Source organism: Lepus europaeus, chromosome 17 (genome assembly GCF_033115175.1).
Source record: "Lepus europaeus isolate LE1 chromosome 17, mLepTim1.pri, whole genome shotgun sequence".
Classification (NCBI taxonomy): domain Eukaryota; kingdom Metazoa; phylum Chordata; class Mammalia; order Lagomorpha; family Leporidae; genus Lepus; species Lepus europaeus.
The window spans coordinates 9,150,162-9,162,532 of NC_084843.1; the positions used below are offsets into that span (position 1 = coordinate 9,150,162).

Genomic DNA, 12,371 nt, shown 5'->3' on the forward strand with positions numbered 1-12,371 from the left:
CCACATTCTCAGTAGAACCCTCGGACCCCGGCCTGCAGAACTGAGAGAAATGAGCAGTGCGGGCTGTGTGTGTGGGAGCCGTGGCGCTTGGTCCCGTAGCCTGAGCTGACTGACAGTGTGCCCCTGGCAAGGGGCCAGCGTGGTGGGGACGTGAGACGGTTTCATACCGAACATGGTTGACCCCAGCAGGTCATGTCTAGTTGAGAGCAAAGACTCCTGGGAGATTCAGCCTCTGTGTTCCATGAGGCAGGGGCTGCCATGAAGGGAGAGGGTTTTCCTTATCACCCCAGGAGCAGACCCAGGCCCAACGTGCGGACTGCTCGGGGAGGCATGAGCTCCCCGTCCCGGGAGGTGTTTGAGTCCAGCCTGCATGGGCACCCAGCCAAGCATAGAGGACGATTTCCTGGCGTGATCCCTTCCAGCTCTGACGCCTGGGACTCTGATGCTGAGGACCACCGGGCACAGGTGTGGGTGGCCGCAGATGCCAGGCTAAGCTGTCTGAGGGAGTCCCTGGAGGGAGCAGACCCAGGCCCAACGTGCGGACTGCTCGGGGAGGCGTGAGCTCCCCGTCCCGGGAGGTGTTTGAGTCCAGCCTGCACGGGCACCCAGCCAAGCATAGAGGACGATTTCCTGGCATGGTCCCTTCTAGCTCTGATGCCTGGGACTCTGATGCTGAGGACCACCGGGCACAGGTGTGGGTGGCCGCAGATGCCAGGCTAAGCTGTCTGAGGGAGTCCCCAGGGAGCTGAGCAGGGCTCAGGATCGTGCCCTGGGGAGCACTGAGCAGCAGGCGTTGCAAAGCTGAGGGGTGGAGGATGGTGGCACGGCCATGGTGGGAGGGACGTACTAAGGGGCTGACAGTGAACAGGAGCAGCAGGGTTAAGTGCAGGAGTTGGACAAGATCAGGCTGAGGAGCGAGTCTGGGAGTTTCACCTGGGAGGAAGCAGCACCTGGGCCAACCCCTCCACTGCACGCACGGGCTCCCATCTCCAATCCCACCTCCCCAAGGAACCCTGACACATTGTGGCAGTCAGCTCCTCCAAGAAGCCGATGCCGACCTGACGTGTGACTGCCTGGTCAAGAGGTTTCTTGGGAACAAGTGCAAGGACAAGAAATGAGGCAGGAGCAGGTGGGGGCCAAGGGTCATCAGGCCACAGCGCAGGTCGGGGAAGGAGGCTGCTCGGGTGGGAAAATCCTCACCTGCATGTCGTTCTAAAATCTCAGCATGGGGGCCAGCGCCGTGGTGTAGCAGGTAAAGCCGCCGCCTGCAATGCCAGCTCCCGTATGGGCGCCGGTTTGAGACCTGGCTGCTCCTTTTCTGATCCAGCTCTCTGCTATGGCCTGGGAAAGCAGTAGAAGATGGCCCAAGTTCTTGGGCCCCTGCACCTGTGTGGGAAACCTGGAAGAAGCTCCTGGCTCCCGGCTTTGGATCAGCCTCGCTCTGCCTGTTGCAGCCATTTGGGGAGTGAGCCAATGAATGGAAGAGCTCTTTCTGCCTCTCTGTAACTCAGCCTTTCAAATAAATAAGTAAATATTTTTAAAAAATGAGCTCAGCACGATCCTGGGGGTACCCTGAGTCAGAGCCCTCACAGGCAGGGATGGACCTGCCTCTTATCCCCGTGGGAAGCCTGTCCCGAAGGCAGGTGCATTTCTGGCCAGTTACACTGGGCCACCTTGTCCTGAGATGTGCCTCTTCATGGTGTGATGCCTGCCTGCTACATCTGAACCCATGGCCTGCCCTACCCTCTCCTCAGTTCCCGTGCCCTTCACCCCACACTGTTCCCGTGTAGCAGGTAGTATCTTTTCACATACCACATCACTTACTGATTTTGTATATTGATTGTTGATTTTTTTAAAGATTCATTTTATTTATTTGAAAAGCAGAGCTGCAGAGATTGGAGGGGGAGAGAGAGGGGGAGAGAGAGAGAGAGAGAGAGAGAGAGAAAGGCCTTCCATCTGCTGGTTCACTCCCCAAATGGCCACAACAGCAGGAGCTGGGCCAGGTCAAAGCCAGGAGTCAGGAGCTTCATCCAGGTCCCCCAGGTGGGTGCAGGGGCCCGAGCACCTTGGCCTATTTTCCCAGGCCATCAGCAGGGAGCTGGATCGGAAGTGGAGTAATGGGGACAGGAACCGGCGCCCATATGGGGTGTCGGTGTTGCAGACAGCGACTTTAACCCATTGCGCCACAATGCAGGACCCTGATGTTTGATTTCCCCCACTCCCCTCCGCCCCCAGCCAGGCTGCAGCCCATGAAGGCAGGCAGGAACACTTACTGATTCTGTTCACGGGCAGATCCTGAAAGCCCATGGCAGTACTGGGTACAGAGAGGGAGCTGTCAATAGTTATTGAAGGGCTGAATTGACAGAGCTAGGGACGCAGGCCGGGGGACTGGTTTGGGAGAGAGTTCCGTGACTTCCCAGCAGGTCTGGTTGATCAGGCGCCTCCTCCTCTCCCCTATGCCCAGGCCGGTTTGGCTTCCCAGGACACAGAGGCTGCCCACGAGGGTGCGTGCACCCCAAGCCGAAAGCTGTGCATCCTTTCTTGCCGGCAGTAGATGTCGCAGCTGGGGCCACAGAGCCACTTCTGCTTGGAATCCTGATGGCAGGCATGGCACGTGGTCCCCGCAAACGCCTTTCCCCTGAAGGAGCCCAGGCAGGGCAGCACCTGCACTGCTGACAGAGGGCGCGACCCGGCTTGAGGCAGAACTGCTCCCGGGAAGGGGAGCTGGGGGCCCCGTGTCCCCGATCACAAGACTGCTCACCGCGTGGCCTCGGCGGATGTGGCTTCCCACGCACCCTTCCTTCCGGCTGTCGCCACCCCTAGTGTTGATGCTGACCTGCAGCCAGGCCCCCAGGGCTGCGTGTGGACTCCGGCTCTCCCCTGGGTCACCTTGTTACTGTTGTACCTGGCAATGTGCTCCTGGCTGCCCAGACACTTGGAGAAGGCGCCCGGAGGGCTGCTGCCATGCTTGGCTGTCCCCACGGAAACTCTGGGCGGCTTCACACCAGCAAGCAGGCTGGCCGCCTGCCGGGCTGCCTCTGGGCCTCCTGCCTGGGGCCCGTCCTCCGCCTTTGCTTGGTGCGAGGTTGCAGCAGGGGTGGCATCTGCACACTCCTCCCTTAGGCTCGGAAACCAGGCTGGAAGATGGACAGTCCATGGGCGCAGCCCCTGTGGGGCCACCCGATGGACCTACCACCCTCCGCTGCAGGAGAGCCAGGCCAGGCTAACCACACGGGCTTTCTAGAACTTGGGACAGGATTACATTCGTAAAAACTGAGAATGTTCCAGGAGCTGGCCTCTGTCCCTGTGCCCATATCACCCTCCACTCTGTCACTTGGGCTCCTGCCCCCGCCAAGCAGATCCTGTGTGCACCTGCTAGGAATGAGTGCATTGCTCCTTCAACACCGAGATCCTATGTGATTTCTCGGAGTTCTGCCTGGTGGAGGAGCTGCTCCCTGCTCTGAGACCTGCAGGCAGAGGTCCCAACCCCAGGTCTGCCATGTAGCACACACTTCTTCCCAACACACGTTGAGCTGGAAATTACAGGAGAGACAAAGGGAAAATCTTGCCATCTCCTGTCCTCGGAGAGGTCCTCCCACACTGGTGGGTGTGATGGTTGATTTTGTGTGTCGACTTGGCTGGGTCACGGCACCAATATGTGGTCAGACATTGTTCTGGATGTTTCCTTGAGTGTGCTTTTGGACGAGATGAGCATTTAAACCAGAGGGCTTTGAGTGAAGCCGGTTGTCCGTCACACTGTCGGTGGGCCTCATCTCATCAGTTGATGGTATGGAGAGCACAAAAGACTGACTTCCTGCTCTGAACAAGAGGGAATTCTGCAGCAGCCGACCTTGGCCGTGAACAGCAGCATTGGCTGCCCTGGGCCTCCTGCCTGCCAGGGGTCTGAAACCTGTGGATTTTTTTTTAAAGATTTATTCATTTATTTGAGAGCCAGCATTACCAACACGGAGAGGAAGAGACAGAGAGAGAAATCTTCTATCCACTGGTTCGCTCCCCAAATGGCTGCAATGGCCAGGGCTGGGCCAGTCTGAAGCCAAGAGCTTTTTCCAGGTCTCCCATGTGGGTGCAAGGGCTCAAGCACTCGGGCCGTCTTCCACTGCTTTTCGGGGCCAATAACAGAGAGCTGGATCGGAAGAGGAGCAGCCAGGACTCGAACCGGCGCCCCTTTGGAATGCCAGCACCCCTTAGCCTACCGCACCACAGGCACTGAGCCCTTCCATGAAGAGCCCATGCATGCAGATTTCAGGTTCTGTTCCATGCCCGCATCCGGCAGGACCCCGGCTAACACAGCGGCGGAGCCAGGCGGTCAGCATTTTCCCGTGGCTCCACGTCAAAGTGCCTTCAGTGCACAGGGAACCCTGCTTCCCAGCAGGGGTCAGTGAGGGCTCCCAGGTATGCGCTGCTTCCGAGCTGGGGGGCCCAGCTCCCCCCAGGGCCCACACGCAGCCCTGTGATAACGCAGTCCCATTTGCCGATGCCTGATCATTTTTGTAGCCAAATCCTTTGATCCTGCCATTGCGCACCCTGCTCTGGACGGTCGTGGGAGGCAGCAGGTTGTCTGAGGTGGTCGTTGACTAAGCGCACGGAAAGCGCTGGTGCTCCTGATGCAACAAGGGGAGTCAGAGGTAGCCTTGCCGGCCCCCCGGGCTCCCTGGCTCGGCGCCCTCGGCGGGAGGCCACGGGTCCCCCAGGGGAGCCTTCTCTCAAGATGTGTCACTGCTCCCCTTCTCACCACGGGCTGACTCAGGCTGCCCTGCACCTGCTCTGCCGCTGTCTGACCTGAGTCAGCTCTGAGCCGCCGAGCTGCTGTGACTTCATGAAGTGAAGGCTCCCGGCTCTTACTGTTTACATCCCAGAGCTGACCTGGCTCCAGTCTTCCAAGATGCCACCCCTCAGCCTTCTCCCTGCAACCCTACACAAAATTCCTTAAGGTCACTGGGGCTGGTCTCGGTGGCTTGCAAACAACGAATCTCATCAAGGTTTCTTTGTGCACAAAGACACAGGCTTAGAGTGGGCCAGGGCAGGGAGAAGGGACCCTCATGTGTTCTGAATTCTACTCCATGCCAGGCAACGTGCCAAGTCTTATGTTACATAAATTCCAACACGCACATTCCCCCAGCACACACACACACTCTCTCTCTCTCTCTCTCTCTCTCTCTCTCACACACACACACACACAAACACACACACACACATTTTAACTGTTCAAAAATAATTGGCATGCATTCCCCCCAGCTGTCAGTCACGCAGTTGGACGTGGGTGCCACTTCCTGTGCAGGGTGGGGATTTCAGAGGTGCTCCGTCTCCAGCAGCCACAGAGGACAAAGCTCTGGGGGCAAACACAGACCTTGAGAGCTCTTGGCTGGGAAGGCAGCTGAGAGGTTAGGGCTCAGGGGAGAATACCTCGGCCAAGTTCAGAATGCAGGAGGGGATGGGCGTTTGGTGCAGTGGGGAAGCTGCTGGTTGGGATGCCCACGTTCCATAGAGAGTGCCTGGGTTCAAGTCCCAGCTCACAGCTTCCTGCCGATGTACCTCCTGGGAAAGCCGTGTGATGACCCGCGTGCCTGTGCCCCTGCCAACCGTGTGGAAGACCTGGATCGGCAAACTTTGTCTGTAACAGGCCAGAAAGACGTGTTTCAGGTCTCATGGGTGGGTGGTCTCTGTGGCCACTACTTGTCTCGTGCTGTAGCCTCGAAGCAGCCCTGGACCGCCAGTAAGTGTGTGAGCCTGACCACGTCCCAACACCATTCCATCTGTGGACACGGAACCACGTGAGCCTGGCCACGTCCCAACACCATTCCATCTGTGGACATGGAAATTAGAATTTTGTATGATTTTCATGTGTCACAAATATTACTGGTTTTTTTTAGTCATTTATAAGTTTAAAAAGCATTTTTAGCTCACGGGCCATCGAAAACGGACAGCAGTCCGATTGCTCCCCAGCCCCTGATGTTGGTGATAAGAGAACACTTGTCAGGTCCAATCAATAGCAGTTTTTCTTAGTTCAATAATGGCCCAATCATGGTGAACCTTAGAGTCGATGAAATAAACATTCCCAGATGGTGACGCTGAGACATAGGGAGTTCTATTGCTCAAGATCGGTTAGTCGGTCACGTTGGGATCCAACCCTACTTCTGGTTAACTAATTGGGGCAAAGAATAAAAAAGAAAAAGAAGAGAAAACAGATGCCTCTCTCCCAGATGAGTGACAAGTGACATGACAAGCGGTGCTACCAGTGACAGATGGCGAGTGATGTCACCATCCAGAGGTGAGACCCAGGGGGGCTGATGCTTCTCTCTGGTTGGTTGCACCTGCCTCACCCACTGAGAGGAATGTAGAAACTGACGTCCAGGTTTTGGGTCATCAGAGCCTGACTGACCAGGCGGGAGCTGACAGCCTGTGGACAGGGACTGACATATTTTGGAAAGCTAAATTGTCATAGGGCCTATCGGGTTCACCATCCTAGCCACTCTGGAACCCTCAGAAATGCTCTTTTAAGCAGAGAGAAAAATGCAGCTAGAACAGAATCAAGTGTGTTACTCCGGTGTGTGCTGTCCTCCGCGCCCTGCCTGGGCTGTTTCTGCACTCACCATTGCTGTAACGCAGGCAGGGGATTGCTGCCCCACTCGGGTCCCCCGGAGGCCTGCAGGAGCAGAGGTGTGGAATGAGCCTTGCGGTTGATGGGGCACAGGCTGGCACAGCTGGGTGGTCCGGGAGCCACAGAAGGAATTAACAAGTGTTCTGCTTCATTTTTCCAGGCGCCGCAAGCTGGACAGCTCTCCTGGACGGGCCCGCGAATGAGCTCTGCAAATGGGCTTCCAAGATCAATAGGCTGCAAAAATCTATCTGGCCTGCAAAATCTCCCTCGGTCTCCCTCCCATCCATCAGTGCCCTCCCGCTCCCCAACATTCCCTGCTTGGCCGGCAGGACGCAGCCCCCGGGGCCTGGCTGGCAGTCAGTTCACCAGCAGCAAACACGGGGCCTGTTAACGACACGAGGGTGACGGAGCAAATGCATCTCTTTGGAGCGAGTTCTGTGCCCGCTGTGTGTATGGCTACCCTAAGCATTAGAGACCCCGCCTCTCCATCTTCAGGCTGGCCCTGAAGTGTGGCGCATCTCCCAGCGGCTCTCTGGGTCTTGTTTCCTAATATTAGCAGCTGCCGTTTGGGCAACTGCTGTGTGCCAGGCATGGTTCTCCAAGCTTGAGAACCACGGATGCCTCTCCCCCTTTGCTCGGGGGGAGCCAGCCCTGAGAACATGGCCCCCGGTTTACAAATGAGAAAACTGAGACTGAGAGAAGCAACCCAAGTTGATGGCCCAAGACAAAGCTTAGCTTAGTGCCTTGGCTGGGGTTCCAGGCCACCTGCGTGTTCCTCCGCAGCCTGGGCTGGATTCATGTTGCAGAAGCCGACTTCTAAGAGTCCTCAAGCCAAGGTGTGACGTCAGAATCATTGCCTCGTCTGGTCCCTGCCTTCCTCCGTCACAGCCAGGCTCCCCTGGAAGCTCTTACCCATCGTCCCACGGAAAGCTGGTGAGGGTCGACTCCCCCACGCGGCACAGCATCTTTGTGCATTTTCTGCTGCTATACCTGGAAATGTATAAAGAGCGGAAGCTTATTTGGCTCATGGTCCTGGAGACTGGGAGGTCCAAGAGCACGGCACTGGCATCAGCTGGGCGTCTGCCTGGTGCCCTCTTGCTGCGTCGTCACGGGCTGGGGGCACCACGTGGTGACGCAGAGCCCGTGTGTGCCAGCTCGGGTCTCTCCTCTTGTAAAGTCACAAGTGCCAGCATGGGGCGTGCAGCGGGGCGGGGGGAGGGCACCCTCATGGCCTCTTCTCATCCTGATTGCCTCCCAGAGGCTCCACCCCCGAATCCCAGTAGCACATGCATTTGGGAATTGTGTCTCCAACACTCATACTTTGGGGAGAGACACTGAAACCACACAGAGGGCGCAGGTGCTGGTGTTTCTCTCAGCTCCTGGGCCGCAGGGAGATGCACAAATTCTCTGTTTCCAGTGAGCTTATATTACAAAGGAGTTGGAGAGCAAGCCCATGGGTGTAGACGGTGGTATCCAACTGTGACCCGTGCTGAGAAGACAAAACACGAGAGCAGGCTGGAGCGTCTGAGAGCTGGGGCGTGGACTCTCTGTAGATGACGCTAAGGAGCTTAGAGCAGCTGAAGCCACTGGTGATGCTGTGAAGGATTGGATTATGTTGCCCACGGTCCCTAACCCTCATGAGACCACATTTGGAGGTAGGGCCTCTCAAGAGGTGAGTAAGGTTAGATGACGCCATAAGGTTGGGACCTCATCCCCATAGGACTGTGGTCCCCGGAGGAAGAGAGGGACACCAGGGCATGCTTGCGTGCAGAGGAAGGCCACGTGGACACAGCAGGTGGGCAGCCCTCTGCAAACCCGGGAGACACACCTCAAGAGACACCGACCCTGCTGCCACCTGCCGGCCCCTGTCTTGGGCTGCCCGCCCTGGGGGGGCTTTGTGATAGGGGCCCTGCAGACCAAGACAGGTGTGCAATGTCAGGACGCCCACGTTGGCACCTCACGGAGGACAGCGCGAGGCAGAACGAGATGGAAGAGACTCACGCCAGAGTGGGGGTTGGTGGCAGCAAGTGCCCAGGTAGGAGGCGAGGCCTGTGTCCACAAGGAGCCTGCACGGGGACCGTAGAGCGGGTGCCCCTGGCAGGCTGAGGACCCTGGGCAGTCCAGTTGTGGGAAGGTCAGCAGAGCCCTGCAGGCTTCAGATCGCTGGGCTGTGTTCCATCCGCAGTGCACTTCCACACTGGGCTGGGGATGGGGCTGTTGTCCTGAGACATCCCCTCATTGTTCCCGCACAAAGGGGAAGTGTTAAGCTGGTTGTTGGCAGCTCCTGGCGCTAGCAAGAGGCTGGCTCCTGGTCCCCCAGTCCATGCAGCGAGGTGCCAGATGCCGCTAGGCTGCACAGCGCTCCCATGGCTGAAGAGGAGGGGCTGGGCTTGTACCTACATCACAAAAGAGCAATTGATGGGCTGTGGGGCAGGCTGGGGGGCCCAGGCTGAAGCTGGGCGGCACTGGGCTGGCACTGGCTGCCCCGGCTCTGTGAGCGGCAGATCCACGCCCCTGAACTTCAGTCCCAGCCTCCTCTCCCCTCTGTCCTCCTCCTTCCCTCTCCTCTGTCTTCTCCCACTTCCCTTTCGTTCTACCCACCTGCAGCTCTCAGACCGCACAGCCCAAGGCCTCGGCTCCTCATCCACCTCACCTTCCCGCCAAGAGCTCCTCTGCCCGCACCAGCATCCTGTGCCTGCTGCCTCCAGCTGAGCCCTTGCCTGTCTGCCCTCGTCAGACTTCCCCGGACCCTCAGAACCCTGCTTGGTGCCTGGCTGGGGGCTCGGCCAGGGTTTGCTAATTAAACCTGGTTGTTCAGTTGATTGGTTCTCATTCGGGCTGATGCTGCCCCTGGAGTCTGAGAACTGTTCAAGCCAAAGCAAGGAAGACCTGGGCTGGTGCTGTGGCCCAGTGGGCTAATCCTCCGCCTGCAGTGCCGGCATCCCATATGGGCGCAGGTTCGAATCCCGGCTGCTCCACTTCTGATCCAGCTCTTTGCTATGGCTGGGGAAAGCAGTAGAAGATGGCCCAAGTCCTTGGGCTCCTGCACTCGCATGGGAGACCAGGAAGAAGCTCCTGGCTTTGGACTGGCCCATCCCTTGCCATTGTGGCCATCTGGGGAGTGAACCAACAGGTGGAAGACCTCTCTCCCTCTCTCTCTCTTTCTCTGTAACTCTGCCTATCAAACAAGTAGAATAAATCTTTAAAAAAAAAAAACAAAAACAAAAACAAAAAAAACAAGGCAGGCCCTCCTGCCTGAGAGAGACCAGCAGCCTTTTCCATGTAAATACAAGGCCTCTGGGGACCTTTTTATTTAGTGAGATGAAGTCCATGTAACATACAGCTAAGCTTTTTTAAAAAAAATGTAAATTTCAAAACAACCCTCACATTTCAGTGGCATTTAGTATACAGCATCATTGTAGTCTATCACGCATAGATCACGTCCAAAATGTTTCCAGCAGCCCCAGAGAAAACCCCTTGCTCAGGAGCAGTTCCTCTCCCTCCCCCCTCCCTCAGCACCCTGCCGGTCAGAGCTGGACTGGGCCAGAGCCAGGAGGCCAGAGGTCAGCCCGGGTCTCCCAGGGGCGGTCATCGCCGGCTCCCTCCACGATGCCCCTTAGTGGGAAGCTGGAACTGGGAGTGGAGCTGGGCCTGGAACCTGGGCACTCGGTCATGGGATGTGGCATTTGGGATGCTACCCGAGGCACCCACACCCTCTCTGAGGTTAAATCCTGAATAAAGCCACAGACGTCCAGGCCTGAGGGTGGCTGAAGCTGCTTCCAGCAGCGGTGCTGGGAGCTGCCTGCCCTCAGCACCTGCCTCTCACATTCCTGCGGCTGCCCTGGTTGTCCTGGGTGCCAGGCCTGGCTCCTCAGTCGCTCTCTAAAGATGTGGAGTATCCTGGCCGGTGCTGGGGTGCAGCGGGTTAAGCTGCCACTTGCGATGCTGGTGTCCCACATGAGTGCCTGTTTGCATCCTGGCTGCTCCATTTCTAACCCAGCTCTCTGCTCGTGGCCTGGGAAAACAGAGGAAGAGGGCCCGAGCGCTTGGGCCCCTGCCACCCACATGGGAGACCTGGAAGATGCTCCTAGCTTCAGCCTGGCCCAGCCCGATTGCTGGCAGCCATCTGGGGTGTGAACCAGTAGATGGAAGATTCTCACTCTCTCTGCCTTTCAAATAAATAAATCTTTTGTAAAAAAAAAAAAAAAAAAAATGCATTGCGCTCTGTCGCTCACAACCAAGAAACCTACCTGCTGAAGCTTCCACCAGAGTCTCAAAGCAGAGAGCCGTGATGCAGCGGGCAGGCCAGCAGGGACATGGGCCTGTCCTTGGGCTCAGTAATGCTGGCCTCGCCGATCACCCTGTGCTGGTGGCAATGCCTGCCAGGCTCTGAGAGCAGCAGTGAACACGGTCAGTCCGGCAGCAGGAGAGCCCCTTGGAATGAGGCTTCTTCCTCTTGGCTCCTCCAACGCACTTGGCTCTACGGAACGTCCACTTCTGCACACTGGTCAGGGGCCGTGCAGCTTGACAGGCTAATCCCACCTTTAAGGGAGAGGAAAAGGAGCCAGAAGCCACCAGTGTCGAGGATAGGAGGCGGGGGTCCCGTCGCGAGGCCCCAGCTCCCCTCCTTCCCACGCCCACTCACTGATGCTCGGGACTTCTGCCACGTCTAAGGAACAGTGATGTTGGCCTCAGTAAGACCTCTGGGTCATCAGAAAACTTGTATTCGCCGTGTTCAGCTTCAGAAGTGGTGAGAGTGAGAGAATACACATCCTCCCCTGTGCCTAACGCCACGGGCAAACGAGTAAGCCAGTGCAAAATCAGGACAACAAACCTAAGTCGGAACCAAGCAAGAGACGGCCTTTGTGTCTAGGAAAGTCATGACCTTGGGGAGGAGCAGGAGCCTCTCATGTGCAGCAGCTCCTGAGTCCAAGTCTCCCTCTCTCCAAGAAAAAACCTGGGGCTGGTAATCCTCTTCAACCGGAGAGAGACAGGACGTCTTGCAGAAGAGGCCGGAGCAGGCAGCCCGACAAAAGTGCGGGGTGGATCCCTGAGTTTGGAAGGCCCTAAATGTCACCTGGCAGCCTGGGTGGAGAGGAAGGGTTGCCAAGGCTTTGCCATTGTTACAGCCTTGGCTGGAGGTCTGACTTTCAGTGGGATCCCCGCAGCGAGAGCCCAAGGCTACCGGCCAAGCCCCTTATCTGCTCCTCCTTGTCCCAGACCACAGAAGGCTGGAGAGTTAGGAAAATCCACCGCCACGCTGCAGCCCAGAGGCCAGGTGGCAGATCGTGTGAGAAGGGGGACAGGGAAAACGCCTCCCCGTTTTACTGAATCGTGTGTGCAGAGTTGTATCTGTTGAACTTGAACATGATGGGAAAGCACCGCGGGACGACCTTGCAAGCCCTTCACGGAGAACAGCAAGGACCATGGAAAGGAAGGGAATACGCCTGGCGCAAGTTAGACGACGGCCTGTCTTGGAGGAGCTCATTCCAGGCCCTGCCCGTGGACACGCGGGGTGATGAGGAACTCAGGACGCCTGCAGGGACGGGGAGCTCAGGCCTCAGCCTGGAGGCGACGGGAAACAGCAGAATGAGATTTTTAAATATTTCAGAGCAAAGGAGACCCACCTGGGAGCTTTAAGAAAACCAAGAGTGATGATTTCATCCATCAGTTAGAAGTTGGGAATAATAAAGATATCACTGAAATAATAAAATTATTGACGTAGAAAAAATGGTGGAAATTATTCAATGGT

At 57.2% G+C, this 12,371-nt stretch overlaps 1 protein-coding gene across 1 annotated transcript in view; it reads left to right on the top strand.

The window, feature by feature from the left end:
• Positions 1-7,650, top strand: part of ATE1 (arginyltransferase 1) — a 239,049-nt gene extending 231,399 nt beyond the window's left edge. The window contains exon 13 of the mRNA XM_062215035.1: positions 6,780-7,650. Within this exon, the coding sequence (XP_062071019.1) occupies positions 6,780-6,822 (43 nt within the window). The 3' untranslated portion in view covers positions 6,823-7,650. The remainder of the gene's footprint in view (positions 1-6,779) is intronic.
• Positions 7,651-12,371: the final 4,721 nt, after the last annotated feature.